This window comes from Podarcis tiliguerta, assembly GCF_965153285.1.
Source record: "Podarcis tiliguerta genome assembly, chromosome: 9".
NCBI classification, from domain to species: Eukaryota; Metazoa; Chordata; class Lepidosauria; order Squamata; family Lacertidae; genus Podarcis; species Podarcis tiliguerta.
The window spans coordinates 28,087,995-28,109,660 of NC_139542.1; the positions used below are offsets into that span (position 1 = coordinate 28,087,995).

At 40.2% G+C, this 21,666-nt stretch overlaps 1 protein-coding gene across 3 annotated transcripts in view; it reads right to left on the bottom strand.

The window, feature by feature from the left end:
* The window catches only part of PRDM5 (PR/SET domain 5), an 85,870-nt gene that overhangs the window by 35,158 nt on the left and 29,046 nt on the right, over positions 1–21,666 (bottom strand). The window contains exons 8-12 of one of the 3 annotated variants that reach the window (XM_083457329.1): positions 21,047–21,126; positions 15,111–15,195; positions 13,353–13,510; positions 5,494–5,583; positions 1,470–1,563 (exon numbers count right to left, since the gene is read on the bottom strand). In XM_083457329.1, coding sequence (XP_083313455.1) covers positions 1,470–1,563; positions 5,494–5,583; positions 13,353–13,510; positions 15,111–15,195; positions 21,047–21,126 — 507 coding nt within the window. Of the gene's footprint in view, positions 1–1,469; positions 1,564–5,493; positions 5,589–13,352; positions 13,511–15,110; positions 15,196–21,046; positions 21,127–21,666 lie in introns of all 3 variants that reach the window. The other 2 variants (XM_083457330.1, XM_083457331.1) reach the window with 2 other exon arrangements.

Below are 21,666 nucleotides of genomic sequence, written 5' to 3' on the forward strand. Positions count from 1 at the left end.
TAATGTGTTTAAGTGTTCACAATGCTTTATGTATCAGGTTCTAATCCTTCCCGCAATTCTTTAAGGCAGATCATCTGAGGCTACCATTCCTGAAGACCTAACTTGTGACTAAGGCAACCAAGTTCAGGACACAGATAATATTTGAATCATGAGGTAAATTTCTGCATAAGGACTTTAATTCTTCCGCAATGACTTCACCTTATATATCACCCTCAAATATCCACAAATACAATTATATTCCCCTTCATGTGTGCTAACATAGGAGCACAGGAAGCTGCCTTATCCCAAGCCATACCATTTGTTAAGTTGTGGGTGAACATATCAGACGACACAGCGATTCTTCAAACAGCTCTTGTTTATTCAGAGGCCAGAACAGAACTGAACTGAAGGGTTCAGTCAGCCTGTTTATATAGAGCTCCAGTACAACGTTACTGTAACAACTTTCTAAAACCATCCAATCACTGAACGTCACTTTCGATCCCTTATTTGCATAACTATCTACAGTATCCCCCTGCTGGCCCAGGGTGAGAACTTCAGTACATAACACCATTGGTCCATCTAGCTCAGTATTTTCCACTCTGACTGCCAGCAGCTCTCTGGGGTTTCAGACAGGAGCTTTTCTTGCCCTACCTGGAGATTCCAGGGATCAAACCATCTGACCTATGCCCCTTCCCTATGCTAATCACAGGCAGCACAGAATTGGAATATACATCACACTCTCTGTAGAGATCCACATTCCTAGGGTGAATGTCCTAGGCTGCATGTGTATCATTTACCACCATTCACCACACAAATGATGGTCATTAGGAGTTTACCGACCATTGCCTGCCAATGACATATCTTGAAAAAAAGGGAAGCTCATTACAAAATGGGCAGGATTTACTGGTGAATGGTACTAAGCGGTAAGGTCAGGAGGGGAAGGATACTCACCACGGGAGTTTTATACTAGAGAGACAAAGTGTGCTGTACAAATTTGGCTATTCCTGGGTAAGGAGTAGATGGAAGAGCTGAGAAAACAGGCACGTCAATTTTGAGCACTGAATCAGGATTAGATCTTCTGAAGAACTCATTCGTATTGCTCACATTGACAGAAGGACTCACCACCCAGGGATGTTTGTTAAATAATAAACACATTTGTCTTTCTGTAGCTCTCAGCCTAATGGTATATTAAAGATCGTTTTTCTATTGAATCAAACAGACAAAGACTCCGTTCCCTGCCAAAGATACAATGCATCACTAGTTTATTGATAAACTACATGCCACTTTGCTAGTCATGGTTAGAGTTTTAAAATCAGCTATCTAATTTTCCCTCACCATTCCTCCCCCCTCTGTGTGTGTGCATTTAGTGAAAAGACTCTGATACTAACCTACACCAGACAGTCTTCTAAACTAACAGTGCACTTACTTTCACAGATTACAAGACAGCAGTGATATGTGGGAACTTCTTGATCTTCTATATTAGCACTTACTGTTATGTATTAGAAGGTGTCTCTGCAGAGAGAATGGCGTTCGGAACAGTGCTTTGCATTCCTCACATTGAAATGGTCTCTCCTCAGAATGGGTCTGTAGATGAAAGACAACATATTTAAAGGGGAAAGGCTCAGAGAGATCAATTGGAAGTCATTACAATAATTGTGGCTAACCTTGCTGGCTGAGTTCAGAAGAGATATTGCCTCGGTTCACCAAAAAAGCAACAAAGGCTTAAAACCACATGCTCCTGTGACGGAGAAGCTTATGTTTGGGTGGTGTCAAGCAGATGAGCACCAAACAGAGAAATGTACATATAAACGTGGCCATAGAGATAAAAACCGCACTCAAGATTTTTGTGTGTGGTTCAGATGCCCAACATAAAAGAATGACATTTCTCCGCTTAATTGCAACCTACTTTTCTGCCAGCTGCTTAGCTCTATTTTCTGAAGCTTAAGAATGAAGTTAGAACTCAAATCCCGTCTCTCAGTTCAACCTTGTTTATTATTTTGAAACTGAGATCAGTAGTATCGAAATTTTGGTGAGTAGATTTTGTTGTGGCCGCATTTGAAGTGCTTTGTGGCTGAAATAAGCTTCAAATCATAAATAAAACATAAAGCCTGAAAGGACACCCCCACCCCCCTCATACATCTTGGATTTCTTCCTGCAAAATGTATAATACACTGGAATAATCAGGTTGTTAAGATATTTCTGTGTTTTTAATTTTCTCTCATTTACAGATACATGAAAGAGGTTTGTTGTTGTTTAATGCCCTTGGGTAGATCTAGAACTGTACAGTACTTACTTTAACCAAAAGTCACTAGATTTCTGTTAACTGGGAGGACAGTGAAAATTGTTTCATTATAGTTCAGAGTGCATTGCTACTACACAAATTTATATTCAAAAGCAGTATTTTGCTTAAGGTAAAAATGAACACGCAACACAAATTCTATGTATCCACACAGAGGGCAGGGTGGGAGAGATGCAAAATTCCATTAAATGTAAAATGCAAAATTATTTAAAGGCATTGCTCGTGACTTAGACCTGTACCAGAACCTGTAAGGACTGCATTACACCAAAGTTTTGTAGTCAGCTTTCACCGATATCCTCCCAGGGATTTCTGAAGTTGACCAAGGTTAACATACAGCTCAAGCAAGAACTTCTTGCCCTACTAGAATAAGCTGCTTTCCCTCATGTTTGCCTCACTTACACATTTACCCAATCAACAAGCTTTTCCAGACATAATTTATTATAAAAAATATGAAGCCAAAACACCACCTGCAGTTCTGAAATTCTTCGAAAAATGAAGTAGTTTTGTAGTATCACAGAGTTCCTTCAGAAAAATTCAGCTACATAAAAATGAATGGGTTGTATCTATTGGATAGGGACACGGGTGGCGCTGTGGGTAAAACCTCAGCGCCTAGGACTTGCAGATCGCATGGTCGGCGGTTCGAATCCCTGTGGCGGCGTGCGCTCCTGTCATTCGGTCCCAGCATCTGCCAACCTAGCAGTTCGAAAGCACCTCCGGGTGCAAGTAGATAAATTGGGACCGCTTACCAGCGGGAAGGTAAACGGAGTTCCGTGTGCTGCGCTGGCTCGCCAGATGCAGCTTGTCACACTGGCCACGTGACCCGGAAGTGTCTGCAGACAGCGCTGGCCCTTGGCCTCTTTGAGTGAGATGGGCACACAACCCTAGAGTCTGGCAAGACTGGCCCGAACGGGCAGGGGTACCTTTACCTTTTACCTATCTATTGGATAGAAGGGGTCTTTCAATTTCTGAAAGTGAAGGCCTAATAATGGAATGGGGATAGACAATTTTCACCTATTTCCTCTTCCCCTGCTGCACCCTGCAATACTTCTTACACTGGCTAGAGAGTCCCCAATCCTCCAGAACAGAATTTAAGGGAACTTGGGAGCTGCAGGATGAAGAGATAAGTGGTGAAAATTGCCTCCCTTGCTTTCTGCTCCGTAACTGGAAGAGGCCCATTGGATACAACCCAATGAAAAGGCCACCAGTGAATTGAATAAGCATGAGTTGTGCCCTGGGTTTGTTGCTGTTATTATGTTTACACTTGTGTATCTGGATATATCTACTTTATTTATTTATTAAAAATATATATACCTGGCTTTTATTTATAAAATAAACTCAAATCAGCTCACAAAAAACAGCAGTTCAAAATTAATAAATTCAGTTCCATACAATAACACCAAGAGAAATATAAAACAATTCAGCGCTGAAACAGGGAGACAAAGCTCTAAGCCACATTAAAAGCTTGATAATTTTCTTTAAGTCTTAGGAAGGCACCTAAAGCTTAAGAGAGAGGAAGCCAACTGAACTTCCTCTCTAGGAAGAGGAGGCCCGCAATGCAGATGCTGCAACAAAAAAAGGCACTGCTTGGCTGTCTTTTATGCTTCTGAAACTGGTGAGACACAGGGCCTCCAGTACGGAGCACAGTCGACAGACAGCATTACATGGGACAAGACAGCCCTTCAAATATCCTGCCCCCAAACCATTTAAGTCTTTGTAGGTTAGGACCGGGACTTTGCATTGTGTTCAGAAACCAACTGGAAACAATTGCAAATGAATCCAAAGTAGTTTTGCACCCCAGGAAGATTTTCCAGGCTCTGCAGAGCAAGGCACACATAGAGCACATCACTGTAATCTGGATTGTATATGACTATAGTGGTACCTCGGATTACAAACACCTCAGGTTACAAACACTTCGGGTTACAGACTCCACTAACCCAGGTTAAGAACTTTGGTCCAGGATGAGAACAGAAATTGCGTGTCAGCGGCACGGCATCAGCGGGAGGCCCCATTAGTTAAACTGGTACCTCAGGTTAAGAACAGTTTCAGGTTAAGAACTGACCTCTGGAATGAATTAAGTTTGTAACCAGAGGTAATACAGATTAAAACATGGAGCTAAACTATCCCAATAAGTATCTCTTAAATAAAAGAAGTTTAACATTGCTTCTGGACTTTGACAAACTTTAAGGAGGAGGATATTTCATAGCTAGAGAACAGCCACTAGAAACATTATGTGCCTTGCTGCTCTCACTTAATGCACTAAGAACACCTTCAAAGAGAAGCCCCTGGCAGATCATAGGAATTGTGATCGATAATAGATTGCTACTGTAGAACAAGGCATGGAAACAGAGAACAGAGCATCTTTCACATATAATGCACCATCTGCCCATAGGTTTTGCTGCCTTTCCCCCATTACAGATATGCATTCTAGACTAGCTGCAGAAGGACAGAAAGGAAAGGCAGAGTGGGATTTTCTGCTCAAGTGCATCTGGAACTACTTCCCACACCATTTTCCCACCCTGAGCTCCTTTGGGAGGAAGGTCAGGATATAAATTTTAAAAATAAAACAAGTTAAAAACCACAACATTGTTCTTCACTTTGCATTCACCCCCACCCTCTGCAAACAGTTCTGGAAAATGCTCAGGGGGGAAGGGGGACTTGAGCTGCTTTAGGTTTTCCCAAGAGAGCTCAGGCAAATGAGTGAAGCGTGGCCTCAACAGTCTTCCATCTCCTTCTCAAGCTTTCATTGTGAACGGGAACGTTGAAACCAGCAGTGGGAGACAGAAGAAACCTTTCCTTTCCCCCTTTTAACCAAAAACAGCATGCCTTCTGCATGTACAGCAGCATAATTTCCTGCTGAGAAGCATAGGATTTGTTTTCTCAGCCTCTTCACAATAATCAGGAGGCAGAAGAAACTAAAATGACCATGCTCCCCTGTTGTCGTTTTCTGATAATCTATGGCAGGTGATGTGAAAATTCTTCATCCGGAAAAATCATTGAGCCATATTTTCAAAGTTGTTCCTCCATTGCATAGAACAAAATATTGTGTTATCAGTTAACACCACTTTTTTTAAATGGATGTGGCCTACACAAAAGGCTGGATGCTTTTCTCCAAAGTCCACATCCTTGTTAGGGCTATTGGTGTGGCTCTTTAACAGCAGTTGCTACAGAAAAGCCAAATCAAGTCTGGACATAAAGAGACTGAACTACCTTCTCACCTCAACAGGTGGTTCCTCCAGAACAGGGTTGAGACATTTGGTTGATACTTTGCTGTGGGAAAGCTTGCATGGCTGCTGACTGTGCTGTACCTGTTCTGTGGATAAATAGAAGGCTTCAGTCTCTAGGGCTGTTAATCTGGCACCATGCATGAGTGAAAAATCCCCCGCCCTCATTTAAAAACACACTTGGGGCTTGCTTAGGTGATCAGCTATCTGGCTTTTTGAACATCTTAAATAGATTTACCTTCTGATTTCTTTTAATCTGATCAGAGGCTAAATCAAACTGAGAGCATAGAAAGTACCCCCAGATAATCAGAAGTATTTGGACTTGCCTTGCCTCTTGTGCAAAGAATAAAGTGGGGAAACTGTAGACCTTGAACCTGAAAGTATGACTATATCACTCTGGGATTTATTTCCTGCATGAAGAATGGTTAATTCAGCTGTATCAACTCTGCTTTCCTTGTATGGTATCCAGATGCAAAAGAGGGCAGGACTCCTACACCTTTGGAAAAATGAATTTCAGCATGTGTAGTTTGCACTCTAGACCTGCTGAAATTCCCTCTCCTATGCCACTATTAAAAGGTGCAGGAATCTTGTCTTCATTGGCATCTGGTCGCACTATTCCTAGATCATGTAAACAAGCCCTTAGGTTTCATTCAGAAGAGCTGCAGAGTTTCTCTTGCTTTGCCACTTAACAGCCCTTTATCGGCTTTTCTAAACCACTATCCTGAACACCAAAACCACTGTCACTCCCTTACAAGAATTATCAGGCCAATTTTAAATGTTACAGACTCCCAAAAGCATTGTGAGTAGCATTTAAAAGCTTGTCATTCCTTCCATTTACCAAAATGTGCAGTGTTTTCACACCAGTAGCAGCAATGCACACCCCAAGCAATTGCTGGCCCTTGTACAAATCTGAGCCAATATATAGTGTAAGAGGCTTTTAAATGTTATGCCTAGCATACAAAGCATGAGGATAAACACTTTTTAATCAGCCTTCGCATGGGAGCTATAATGTTTCAATTGGCTCTCAGATAACTACATGCAGAACTTTGTTGACTGTGCTCACACTTGAAGGAACTATATTTATCAAGAGTTTTGACTAATTTTTCTTCCTAACACAAGCCCACATGAGTGAAATCATGTAGAATTTCCAAAGCCCTTTGCAGTGCTGATCAACTGCTGTTTGAAGACACATATTTTCTAGGTTATAAGTGAAGCAGCTTGTTCTACAACAGTGGAAGACCGAACAGTTCCTCATAGTAGAGTAGACCAGTAGACAGAGTACATAGTAATAAATGTAAAGATGGTTGAACTGCATACATTTGGTCACTCTTTTGGAAGCTATGCAGAGTTTGGAACATCAATAGAATTAGAGGCTCAGTACAGCAATTCATTTAGTAGGAAATGGTTTTATTAATTTACATTTCTAAGTGGTGTTTATTTTCTTTCAGATTTTATCAGCTTCATGTAATTTCTATTCTATTTTTGCTCCTTTTCAATTACTTTCAACATTATAAATATGCAATAACAAGGGATGTAAAAAAAATGCACCCAGTATTACAAATGCAAATGATTCTCATTCTGTACCTCCTTCTTGATTGCTGTTAATGACAATATTGATCCTGCCAGCTCTTGGGCAGATCAAGGGGAGATCTCCAGACTATGACCTCTTTCTAGCTCTTCTTGCCCAGAGTGAAGATGCCATATCAGAGGATGGGAAATCATCAGAGGTCTCTTATACAGCCCAACCATGCTTCCACAATTCTTAGGGAATCAAATATGCAAACTATCCTGAAGTATTCTAGTCATATTCTGTACTAAACCAATTCAACATACATAGTGATATAAAGCAGCTCTCAAAGAAATAAAAAGAATTTATTATGCCCAAGCACACACATAGTCCTCCTCCTCTTCCTCCACTACCCAAATATTACAAATGAGTAGCATGTTACATGTGAGGAAACATGATCCATGAAACCATTGTGAAGATCTCAAACATCTTCTAAAGCCTATCTGTAATGTGAAGCTGTGGCCTGATATATTAGAAAACCCTGAAAGGTATATACAGGTAGCCTTTAGATCCAGTTTCTTAAAGAGATTCTCCTCTCCCTCATCAGGTAGAGGCACCCAGTCTCATTAGGGGTGTCTCAGATAACTGACCTCTCTGCATGCAGCAGGGTTTTTAAGTTGTTTTGATTGGGAGTAGTTGCCAAGAATGCATATGTTTTTATTAGACACTCTGCTTATGCATGTGGAGCGCTCAATAAAGCACTTCTTTTTATGGCAAATCTGTAGGGACACTGTGCTTTCCTCTCCGCCTTGCATCCCCATGCCCCCTTTACCCAGGGTCTGCTAATGTCTCCACAGTTACTAGTTAAACATAAAAGGCATCAGCCAGGGTGGTGGGGCAATGGATCAGGAAAGCAGAGCTGGAAACATTTATTGTACAAACCTAGCTTGTTATCCTACGCCACAAAACAGTGCAACGCACATGCCTCCCCGCCTGTTATTGTCGCAAAAACCCTGTGGGGTAGGATTAGGCTGAGAGAGTGTGGCTGACCGAGTCACTTATAAAGCAATCCAAATGATAGGAAGCCAGGGCAATTTTTTCCCCAAACTTGGTTCAGGAGTGGGGCTACTACCAGCTGTGTCAGCTTAAACCACCCTTGACTTACACCAACCCTTCTGCTCAAGTAAATTCTATTGGCTTAATAGGTCACATGACTGAGCTAAACTAAGTTTGGAGTGGGGTAAGTCACTCCCCAGAATCCTCCTTTTATGGGATTTACCCAGGATTGGATGAGCCCTGAGCCCAGGATGTAAACAAAAGAACATAGTCAGCCAAATATAAATGTTCGGGAAACCATTTTTAATGTGACTGGTTTGTGTAATTTTCTGGTTTTGTGCAAATCTGAAGGAGCAAAATTAAGAAATGTCTTAAGGCTACACTTCGTTCAGGAGCGTGCCAGAAATAGCTACAAGAATGTACATAAAAGGAAATGAAAGCACGAGGGAAGTAGTGGTCATGCAAAGGGGAAGAGAAGAAAGTGGTGATTCACCTCTCCGAAAGAACTGCAACACATAGTCTGTGACCCGAGTGAAGCGGTTTGAGGGCAAATTTCCCCCAGTTCATTAGATTATCCCTGTATGGCTAAAACCACATTTACAAGGGGAGAGCATCAGGGTTGGTGTTGTTGGAAGGTAGTGTCATGTAGATTGTGCAAATTAAATAGGAATGTTAACCGCTGCAGACACACAGTAAACTTCATTGTAGACAAGCCCTGCACTATACAAAGTGAAATAATGAAAGTGTGTACAACCAAGGTGCTATTGTTAGCCATTTTATAATCTGAGGTGATAAGAACCATTGCAGTGCAAGTGTTTTATATGCTACACATGGATAACTGGGCCACCTCAAAATGAAATCAACTCCTTGTTGCGAAAAGACTATGTTAAACCACATCAGTTACAGCACTGGGTAAACTTGGAAAATAGTCAAACACACACTTCGAGTCAGCCAAGTTTGTTCTGATGCTCCAGCACACCACCAGATTATGTATCCATAAAAAAATTATCCATAGGCGTCAAGGCAACCTCTGCCCAAAGCATATAATAAAACCCTCCCAGAGGGCACAATCCCCATGTCCTGTTTTTCATTAAATATTCTTAAGAGAAATGGTTCTAATACCAATTCAGTGCAAAGACCACAAGATTATCATGGATTTATATTTGACGGTATCAAATTTGAAAAACATGTTTTTTGTTATAGGAGTTGGATTTTGCTCTTCTGACCAAGCCATGCCTGTTGCAGACGAATAATAAAGCACCAAAGTTGGTGCTTTGATATGATTTGTTAGATGTGTTTTGGAATTTTTGGTAACTACTGGATCAAATCAGGCTTGCGGATCAGGAGATGTCTGCTACTAAGCAGGCCTTTGATATGGTTCATCTAGCCCAGTATTCTGCATATTCTGAATGGCACTGCTTCTCCAAAGTCACCAAAGGAGCTCTTTCCCAATTCAGCTAACCTGAGCACAGGAGCTGAACTGTGTATGCTCTATCACTAAGCTATGGCTTTCCCTTCTTAAAACCACACAGAAACAGAGCTTCATTTGACTAGGTCTTATCTCTAATACACAGTTCTGTTAACTATACAAATATTTTTATTTGTAGAACTCACTAACAAGGTCCAAAACATGTTGGCCACTAAACTACACTTTTGCTTCCTGCATTTCCCTCCCATTTATCCCCCCAAAGCAGGTGCCCTCCAAATGTGAAAGGACTGCAGTTCCCATCATCCCTGACTATTGGGAGTAGTGGTCTAAAACATCTAAAGGTTGGAGAAGGCTGCTATAATATAACCTGTTTCCTGGGAGAAGCACAGGAACAGGCAGCATATGTTTGAACAGGTTCAACAGATTTTTATAATGTCTTTACTGTATTCCCATTTCTGTTTTGTAACATTTTATGACACCTTGTAAGCCACTCTATAGAGACTTTGCTAAAAATGGTCAGTAGTGTATACATTTCCTAAATCAGATAAATAAAACAAATGTGCACAATTACTCCAGTTAAATCCATAAATTAAAGAGAAGATTTCCAGATAAACTTGTTTATATGACTCAGAACCAGTCCCTGATATTTTACAAATGAAGCACTACTCAGAGTAGCACAAAATGCATACAAAAAGAGATTACAAGTGGGTACCTCAGATGTAGATTTCCCTGAGGTAGTGTCAACCCTTCACCTAGACAGTACCATTTCAAATGGCAGGTGGGGGTTCACATGACAGAATGCTCTTCCATAACCCCCCCCCCAAACAAAACCTGCATAGAGAAAGCTAGAGAAAGCTAGACATGAGGGGGGGGGGAGGAGTATTGTTGCCCAGCCCTTGAAATGCTATTTCTCTATACTTAGTGATTTGTTATTGTTATGAAGGAAGGTTCAAACATGGGAGCCTCCACATATAGACTGAAATACAAGAGCCCAGGGACCGGTTTACTACACTCTGTGAAGTAGACTTGAGAGCAAAAATAGAATTACAGTACTGGCGTCCATTCATATTCCTTTAACCACACAGAGAGACATAGGCTAATACTTCATTCATCTTTAAAGGGAGGGGTGGGGTCTGCTTTTTGCAACAAAAGTTGTACATAGGTGAGATGAGATAAACTTGTCTGCTTCCCAGCTGACCTAGTTGCAATATGTTGCTTCAGAAACTTTTCTCCACAACTCAGCTCACTTTTGGTGGTGGAGCCAGACTGTGAGAAAAGTGTATGAAGTCAGTCTGTTTTGGACCACAGTCACAAACAGCTCATGAACCGCATGAACCCTAACTGCTACAGCTCACTGGTATATTTAATTGTACATAGCCATAGCCAATATAATTAGCAGGTATTTTCATATCAGTTGCTGTGTCTCAGGCACTAGCGTGGATAGCTTCTTACTACAGAATTATTATCGCCAAATGCTAAAAATTTGAAAACTTGTAATCTTTCAGTTCTGAGCTTAAAACTAAGAACTTTAGTAAACTTAGAGAAAATGAATGAATTACAGTTCCTTTTCACTTGCCATCTGGTTTCTGAGCTTCCAGCCCAAATTGCTATCATGTTTCCCAGTCTTATCTTTGAAACCATAAGGGTTTAAAAGAGAAAAAAGAAAGCTGAGATTCACGAGCTTCTGTAACAGCCACTGTAGCTCATTTAGTGTAGTTTATGCCAATTTTTACTTGCTGTTTTAATGACGTGGAACAATTGAAGGGTTTTGAGGGAGCACTGCTTGCTCTTTTAAAGCTTCACCCCTTAAAACTGTACAAATAGGGCTGAAAACTCTCTGAGCCTGTCTATAGCTCAGAGGAAGAATTTCCAGTTCTTGGAGGCAACTTAGCTTTCCACCTTTTACCCTAAACTACAGCTGCAGAATTAACTATGCAGAATATACACATTTGCTTAATCTGTATAATTCATGCAAATTGAGTCAACTATTCTTATTGGTAACCATGATTCAGGTCTTTATCTTTTTTAGCACTGAATAGTCTCAGACTTGTTCATTCAGACCGATGGTCTGCCATAGGAATGGGCAGGAAGGGGGTCTCAATCCCTTGGTGAACCACAAGCCAATGTGCCAGGGGCCATCTTGTGTCTTCTGTTTGCAGCAGTGCTTGCAAACATAGAAGCCAGCTCCTAGGAGACGAGGGGGCTTTTGCCCCCCAGTAAAATATCTGAGGTGTGGTGTGTGCGCACCGCATCATGTGATCGATTGTGCAGGGTGGGGCTTATCTTGGCCCCCTCAATATCTTATTCACATTGACACCCCTGCTTGCAAATGTAGGACTTGATTTATCTTGCTTTGAATCAAGCTAGGCACTTCTTAAGCAAACATGCATATTCTTGATCACACCACGAAGACCAGTGATACCCAGCTTTGAAAAAAGCACACTGTGGGGCCAGGAGTATTCAAGCAAGATAGAAAGAAAAGCATACCATGCAAACTGAAGCAAGTCCATCCCTGATCTACTAGGTCCAATATTGTTAATGAGCTTCAAATCCAGGGGTTCAGAGACTGAGGCTGGGGCCCATCCCAGCTCTGCTGCTTGAGCTTTCCAAAATGGAAATGCCATAATTCAATCTTCACATCTCATACATAAAAATACACCAATGTGGACATATTTCCATGACTCTCAAAGCAATTTCAAGGGCAAGGTCCACACTAGGTTTTCAATATTTATTGAATGAATAATGCTTCAGGGCACAGAGATTACTGGGGGGGGGGCATGTTTTCCCCCTCCTTTCTCTCTCCCTCTCTTTTTAATTTAAAGTTGACTACTCAGAATAGCTTTCAGTCACTTTGCTCTCAATGGGAGCCAGTTTGTAAGTTGTATTTTTAAAAGGTCATTACATATGTAAGCTATGGTCCTGATATGCAAGCTCTTGTGTCTTTCAACGGGCTCATGCATCCTGTCTGCCTTAGAAAGAACAGTCATCGTTGTTTCACCCTGTTAGAAGCATTCTGGTTATTATTATTACTTTCATATGATTTATGGCTGAAAACACAAAAGATGGTGCAAAGATCCGGTGCCAGATTCCCAGATGGCATATAACATGAGCCAAACTGTGAAAAATGTGTAAGTATTGGTATATCTATTTCATCAAAGTGTTGGCGCAAGGGGCGGGTGGAGGGAAGGAGCAGTAGGGTTTCAAAGACTAAGCAGGAAACCAGCCAGATAATTTTTTACAGTCTTGCAATTCTGAAGCAGCAGCAGCAGTCAAGGGTGCAGCCGTGCCATTGAAAACGTAACCCAGGGTCAAAAGTAATGACAGGCATTATCAAAATTAGGGCAGGCAGATTGGAGCTTAAATCACACAGCCAGGAGTCGTTTAGTGGAGCCTGAATGTGAGGTCCCTCTGTACTTTGGGGGCAGAGTTTTCTTCTGTTGCTGAAATCATGTCTAACTGAAATGTCGTCAGTGCAAACTTTAATGGCTCTCCTGATAATGTCTGCCACAAAAAGAAAAAATGACTGCAACATCACGATAGATAGATACAGTTAAGAAGTTACTCTTTTAAAAAATAAATTCCTAAAGGAACAAAATCAAAACAAGTATGCAATCAGTTGAACTAGTTTGGACTGATTAGAAAGAAAGAAACAATCACAAAGGACCCGTATATGATCTAGATATCTAGGCTATCGCAAAGGAACGCTAGCTAATATATTTTGCAAGATTTGAAGCTCATGTTTCTAAGCATGCCAAAGCGCACTGATCCATCACTAAAATGAGCAACAGCTGCAAATCTAAGCCTGGCAGAGCTGTAAACAACAACAGCAGAGTGTTTTTTTGTTTTTGTTTTTGTTTTTACCTTCTTGTGATTCTTGTAAACATTTCTGTGGGCAAATCCCTTTCCACAAAGCTTGCATTTATAGGGTTTATCTTCACTGTGTATTATTTTGTGTGCAGTCACTTGATCAAGTCGTTTGAAGGACTTATTGCAAACCTCGCAGGTGTAGGGGCGTTTTTCTGCAGAAAATGAGTGGGGGGGACATTTAATCTCCTGTTTATATAGGGGTAGAAGATGAAAGGCAGAGACAGCCATCTCGTTGGAGAGATTTCTGCAATGAAGTCAACCCAATTAAGATTAAACCAATTAGAAAGACATCTAATGCCCTTTATGTTACACAGTTAAGTCGCTTCGTAAAAGATGAGCCATGGCGCATCTCGAGAAATTGGCACGTTCTTTGCAACAATCATGGCTAAAACTAAACTCTGATTAATTAGCTTAAATCAAAAGAGAATGACTTCAAAGAGGCAAAGCCTGTTGCCAGACTACAAATGTGAAAGAGGGCATGACAGTTTAAATGTTTTAAAACTTAATTAACAATATACATAGCAGATTCGTTTTTAAAACAACCAGAGTTGGTGTGTATATGCTTTTGTGTTTCAGTTGCTATATGAAGCCTAGCACTACAATGTAGAATATTCTAATCCAGAATCTCAAAACTCAGCTAAATGCCCCTGAGATACAGTCCTTTTTGTTTGCTTGTTTAAACAAATGCACTTCAAGCATGCAATGAAATGGAGATAGCAGCTAAACATCAACCCTTTTAGCAATGTTGAAACCCTGTTTTAAAGCATTTAGGAAGGGAACAAAAATTCAGGTTTTGATTGCACCTTTTTCCAATTATTGAGTGAAAGATGTGGAAATGCCAGAGCTTAATGAACAGAAATAAGTGGCAGAGTCCAATCAGACAAAACAGTGTTTCTTGCAAATTCTACATGGCTTCTCCTCTGCCAGTTCCATCATTGATAAAGGGTGCCTGCTCAGGCTATTGCCTAAAGGTTTATATGGTCTGCTTTAGAAACAATGGAAGAATCTTGTTGATACCTAGAGACCAATAGATAATTTAAATACCTCCCCATTTATTTCAGCCCAAGGAAACGTCCCGGAAAAAAGCCATTTCCTCAAGCCATCTCTGCATCGCTTACATTATTTCTACCATACAATGAGCCTACTAAATATTTTTTTTAATAACTATTCAATCAAGTTTCAAGGCAAATATCATGATGCAAGTGTGTCCAAGAAGAAGAAAAAAGATATGTGGAAGCAGGAGCCTATATAATAAACTTGGGGTTTTCTAAAAGGAAATGCTCAACCTATTAATTGTAAAGTATTAGTATTATATGCGTTAGCTGAAACCCTCAAACCAATTAAATCAGTCCTTTTAGCTAAATCATTTTTAGGCTGCCAAAACTCCAAACACACTTACAATAGAAGCAAGTGTAACAAGCAAGTGTTCAGAGCTGCAGTATATACCTTATTCATGTGATCAGCCATCTAAAATCAGGGATGAATAAACTGAACCTCTCCAGATGTTGGGGCCACAAATCCCATTATTCCTGACCTGAAGGGCAGTGGAATCCAACAACATCTGAAGGGCCACAGACTTCCCTCCACTTAAATTGACAAAACTAGGTTATGGAACCAACTACCAAAGAGCCTCATTATTAGGTCTTACCTGTTTGTTAATGCAAAGCCCAATACAACAACAAAAATCTATACAATAGCAATTCAAGGTATTATGTGAAGCTTGATTTAATAAAAAAGGAAAAAGGTTTTTACCTGAGTGAGTAATCATATGGCGTTTTAGCTGGTTAGCTGAAATAAATTTCTTGTCACATTCCTGACACTCAAAGATCTCATGAACCTGCAATATGAGTATTTAATGATAATTAAGTATGTGTCTTACACAAGATCACACATCTTAAGCTAATAAAAGAACATCTCAAATAGACTGTAATTATTCCTTAGCTCGGAGCTATGCTAATGCTCATGGATGTACTTCCTTCCTTAACTCCTTCGCTTAACAACCACATTTCCAAAATTAAAAAGTTCATTGCAGTGAACAAAAATTACCTCACAGTCCACAATCATAACCCACTCTTAAAAAAATTAAAAATCAACATTTCTAGGACTACTGTAGAATATGTGTTCACCCCCCCCCCCCAAAAAAAAATAATTCTCTCAGAATAGGCAATTTTTATACATAACCTTTTTTCTTCTAGCATAAAGCCTGAAAATACAGAGAACATTTCAATAATGTGCACTGACTTCTAAGAAGAATATAATTATAGTCTAACGTACTTATAAACACTAGTCATACATACCAGAGAGTAAGCCCTATTGAATACAGTGGCAGTCATTTATTAGTAAACTTGCATAAGAAATGCACTGGAAATCATTCTCTTGGCTACTATCATAGTTTCCAAAGTAGCAATGATTTTAAAATTGTAAATATAACTCTATATTACCGTCCTTTGAGTACCAAGCTTCTGGACAAAGATGTCTGGGGAGAAAAAACACTAATTGTCCGAATTGCTTGAGCCTAACCAAGGTCTGAAATGAACATATTTCTTCATTTTTTAAAAGTGACAGTTTCAGAAATCTTCATTTGTCTTATTAAAAAGGACAAAAAATAATTTGCCAAACTTTCCAAAGGTGAACTTGACATAGATTAACTTTGCATGATAACCAACTAGGCGGTAACCACAGTATGGATTTAGCACCTTAGTTCCAATCATTTCAGTGGGGGTACTATAAGTATGACTAAATTCAAAACTAGATGATATATTTGACCTCTTTCTCTACATTTGCTTTTGTTCTCTGCTTTCCAAGAAACCTGTAATTCCAAATGTTGCTGCAGAAATAATTTTTATGTGGCTTTGATACTTCTATGAAAAGCTTTTTTTCCATTTAATTATTTGTTCCAGATAGACCTTTGTGGAACTTGAAACCCATCAAATGCCCAATGTTTATATAATCAAGAGTCTGCTCCAAATTCCCACCTCCGTGTTAGGACTGGGATCAGAAGGAAAGTTACAGCACCATAAATTTTGCATGGTGTCATAATCTGGGTACAGCATCATGCCTAGATAGAGGATTCTCTTTAATTTCTCAAAATTGTAGGCCTGTACATTATGAGAATGAGCTACAGCAAAATCCAGATGTGCATTGTCCCCCTCCTCCTCTGGGTGCAGCTACAGTGATAAATTCAGATATTTTTGCTTCCATTTTAGATTAACCAATACTTGTTGTAATATCCAAACCCAAACTGGTTAATCTTAACTATGTTATCCAGAGTTAGGATTTGGACATAATAGGAAACTGAGGGTTATCTAAAGTGGATGTGGAAATTTCTAATCTCCTCAAAGAGGAAAATAGAACACAAAACATTAATTATGTTTAAATATTTTGCTGTTTACTGACCTGGGCTCTGTTGGGAGGAATAATGGGGTACAAATTTAACCAGGGAACTGCAAAAGGTGCCCAGAGCATCAGGGTTCAGGTCCTCTTTCCTATGTACTTTTTTATTGTTGAGGTAAACTTCCCCCTTGCTCTTTAGGCAAAGGAGGCAGACACATTAAAAGCTGCTGCCATCACACCTGGTTTGTCCTTTAATCTACTGGTTTGGTGAGTAGAAAGGTGTCTTTTGCCCTTCAAAAAACCCCAAACCAAAAAAACCTTATGTGTGCAGCAGCAACCAAAGAACAGTTGGAAGAAAATCAAGAGGAAAGAATAATTACAGAACAAGTAACACTCTCTGAAATACTTGCATAGCAATGTTTAGGGATACCCCTCAGATTGGGTAATTCCTGACAGACTTTGACTTACAGTCCATAAATCTGCCTGATTGTTTTTCCTTAGAACTCAACTAATACTATAAGCCCCTAAAGAGATTCACTAATCCAAGCAATGTGATCTGACCTTTCAAACTTTTAAGACAATTCGAAATAGCTGGCTAGTTCTAGGCTTTATGCAGGAATTAACTTCACAAATATATGTCTGTGAAAGAGATTTCTCATTCTGTATCACTACCCTCCCAAAACTGTTCCTGTATTTGGATCAGTTTTTTGCCTTTGAAGGTAGCTATTAAACAAACTGCTTAGAGATAATATTAAAAAATGTGAAGGGCAGGTAAATTAGTATACAGGTAAACTAGAATCTGCGCGGGAAACAAAAGAATCCTCATAGGTCTGAATTTTAAGGGATGTTTTCAGTTGGCATTTTGTTTTCAAGTCACAGGAACCCATTAATACAGTGGTACCTTGGGTTACATACGCTTCAGGTTACATACGCTTCAGGTTACATACGCTTCAGGTTACACACACCGCTAACCCAGAAATAGTGCTTCAGGTTAAGAACTTTGCTTCAGGATAAGAACAGAAATCGGGCTCTGGCGGCGCAGTGGCAGCAGGAGGCCCCATTAGCTAAAGTGGTGCTTCAGGTTAAGAATAGTTTCAGGCTAAGAACGGACCTCCGGAACGAATTAAGTACTTAACCCAAGGTACCACTGTAGGGCACATGCTTGGTATAACCAAAGTCCTAAACCAATTAAAAGGATCCTGGTCAGGAGGGCTGGCACAACTGTGCCTGAGACCTTGCTAGTCTAAGTAGATCATATTGCAGGGCTGGGGAACCTTTGGAGCTTCAGATATTGTTGGACTCTCAATTCCCATCAGTCCCAGCCAATACCAGGGATAATGTGTGCTGTAGTCCAACAACATTTGGAGAGTTAAAGGTTACCCAAGACTGTAGCATTGGCTAGATCAGACTACAACTCCCATCATCTCCAGCCAGTTTAGCCAATGGTTAGGCAAAATGTGAGTTGTAATCTAACATCAGGGATCCAAGGTTGAAAAAGACTGGGCTAGATGGTCCAATGATAAGGCCGATCTTTGTTTCATATGCCTAAGATCACTAAATTTTATAATAACTTAGAGTATTGACCCTTGTTTGCCACTATGTCGTACTTGATCTTCAGCCAGTCAGATCAACAGGCCTAAAGGCCTATCCAGACTGCCACACCTTTCACAGGTACATCTGAATTAGCATGAACCAAATGTGGTTAAACTGTAACGGATACCACCACCCCAAATAACAAGCTGGTTGTCAAAGGCAGCTGCCACAAAATAAAGTGGAATTTCTGTATGCTGATGCAGACCTGCATTTAGGTAATAATAATAATAATAATAATAGTAATAGTAATAATAGTAATAGTAATAATAATTTATTTATACCCGGCCCATCTGGCTGGGAGGGCATCTGGTGGGAGGGTGTTCCACAGGGCGGGTGCCACTACCGAAAAGGCCCTCTGTCTGGTTCCTTGTAACTTGGCTTCTCGCAGTGAGGGAACCGCCAGAAGGCCCTCGGGCAGAACGATGGAGGTGGAGACGCTTCTTCAGATATACTGGACCGAGGCCATTTAGGGCTTTAAAGGTCAGCACCAACACTTTGAATTGTGCTCGGAAACATACTGGGTGCCAACGTAGGTCTTTCAAGACCGGTGTTATGTGGTCTCGGTGGCCGCTCCCAGTCACCAGTCTAGCTGCCACATTCTGGATTAGCTGTAGTTTCCGAGTCACCTTCAAATGTAGCCCCACATAGAGCGCATTGCAGTAGTCCAAGCAGGAGATAACTAGAGCATGCACCACTCTGGTGAGGCAGTCCACAGGCAGATAGGGTCTCAGCCTGCATATCAGATGGAGCTGGTAGACAGCCGCCCTGGACACAGAATTAACCTGTGCCTCCATGGACAGCTGTGAGTCCAAAATGACTCCCAGGCTGTCCACCTGGTCCTTCAGGGCACAGTTACCCCATTCAGGACCAGGGAGTCCTCCACACCCGCCTGCCTCCTGTCCCCCCAAAACAGTACTTCTGTCTTGTCAGGATTCAACCTCAACCTCAAAGGTGAACTTGTTCAGACATACAGTCTGTATTTGGCATGATTCTCCCAGCAACAAATGCTTACAGTGATGGAACCCTATGTGGCCATCAGTGCAGCTGGTTCACCACATAATCTCAATGCCATAGCTTTAAGTAGAACTTAATTGTACATCTCAAAGGAATGATTTTCCAGTTTATGGCTTTTTGTACAGCTTTCTGGGATATTTGTAAAATAAAGAGGGAAACACAACCAGCTTTCTTCTTATAAGACCAATCTTAAACCAGGTTTTACGAGCAATGAGCTCCTACTCCCGATGTGATACTTAGCTAGACACAAAGTAAAAAATCTTCAACATTTCTTTCTGAAGACTGTCTGCAGCTAAAAGGTCAGAAGAAGATTAATGCAAACAATATATTTTTAAAGAGTTTTTAAAAGAAAATCTACAGAAGATTTTCATCTCCCTTTCCAGTATCGCACTATAATAAATGCAGCCTAAATAATAGAATCTGTCTTCCCAGCTGTGCCTTATTTGCCACATAAACCTCAAAACTCTCACTAAAGCTATTTTTACGTAAATAAAAGATACCCAAAATCTCCCCTGCCCCCCCCCAAAACCCTTTATATGGTACTAGCATACAGTGGCATGGAGGCAACATTGCTGAGTTGTAGAGAGACTGGTTATTTATGCTGCTGCTGGGATTCTTATAAGAGGTCCTATAACTTGGTGTTGCTGCAAAACAAGATATAAAGTCTGGCAATCAATAACACTGGCAAAGAATAAGGGCAGGCAGCAGTAGAAACCTGACAAAAACCCGAGCAAACTGAAGTGAAATTCAGGCAGGTTTATTAATGCAGTTAAAGGGTGCTTATTAATGCAATTAAAATGCCCTATGAATTCTCAGCAAATGTCTTTGTGTCTTCAGTGTCCTGAAGTTGCAACAACTGCAAGTTCTTCTACACATAAAAGGATGCCCCCCAAAATGTGATTTAGTTTAAGTCAACTGAAAATAGTGTAGATGCACTTTTCGAATAGAAAATAATTATACAGTATAAGTGCAGAATTTGGTATTAGACAGAAAAGTTGGGAACGTCACTTTTCATTTTAAAAATCTGTTTCTAACAATTAAGAGTACCTGATTAGCTTGCAAATGTGTGGCTGATACCTAGAAAAATCTCAAAATGCCAGAGGTATTTTGAACAAGATTTGCAGGATCAGGGCTATTGTGTCCCCTCAATCTGTCACAAGCAGAAGCAAAGTGCATTTTGCATACCAGGCAAACAGATATCTATTTGCAGAGATACCTCTTTGCTTTGTTTCCATAATTTGTAAAGGTTAGAACAGTAAGCTTTTATTTTATTTTATTTTATTTTAAATCCTGATTATTTTTGTTGCATGCTACTTGCTGCTTTGACTCTTAGCATTAATAGCCTTTAGCAGTACGAACAATATGCAGTGGGCTTCTGTTAAAAGAAATTAATTCCTTATGTGGATTTGCCAGTTATCCAATTATTCTTTTAGGGTGTTTTAAGTTTAATGGATTCAGAATATATTCAGTGTTCTACATGGAATTTGACTGAAAAGTGAAAACATAACAGAAAGATAAAGTCCTGATCACAGCAAACGAAAGAAAAGAAGAGAAACAAAAGATCATTTTCTTTTCATTTACTGTGTGGTTGTGAAAATAAAAATCTCAGGATCTAAGCAGACTACTGTCTTTGTGAACATGAGAAAAACGATAGTCTGAATTTCAGCAGCTCTCTAGCGACCCTACTCTATGGCCTTCTACCTCGGCAGAGTCACAACCTGCTGGGGGTCAGCCTTCATTTTACTGACCTTTCGATGCTCTTGAAGATTTGTTGCTGAAGAACACCTCTTATTGCACACTGAGCACATCAGCCTCTTCCTAGAGTTTCCTAAGCCAGAAACAAAAATACCACCAACAGCTTTAATAAAGAAGTACAAAGGAAGAGGCCAAATGTTTTCACTGCCTGTGCCATTTTTCACAGGCCATTTGATGGACACAAGAATTTTACACTTTTACCCCACCTCAAATGTATTACGTTACAGGACAGCTCTGTGGGTGCCCTACAGAAGTTTTTGCCTGTGGAATGTAGCTCCAAGAAAGTTTTGGCTGCTTAAAAAATAAATAAATAAATAAAGCAATCCAATTATATTATATCACCTAATATAATCAATGAGAACATATCCATTTATTAGCCTCCAGTTCAGAATGCAACAAGAGTTTAGTTATCAGTTACTGATTATTTTATAAAAATGCTGTGTTTACAATAAGCAATTATGAGGAATAAATCCATAGTTTAGCTTTCACCAATCTTGTGCCCTCCAAATGTTTTAGAGTAGACTACATCTCCCAAGGCATCCATAGTCCATAGTTTACAATGATTTTGTCCCATAGGCTTAAATGAGTCTCAGTGAATTCAGGCAAAGCTGTG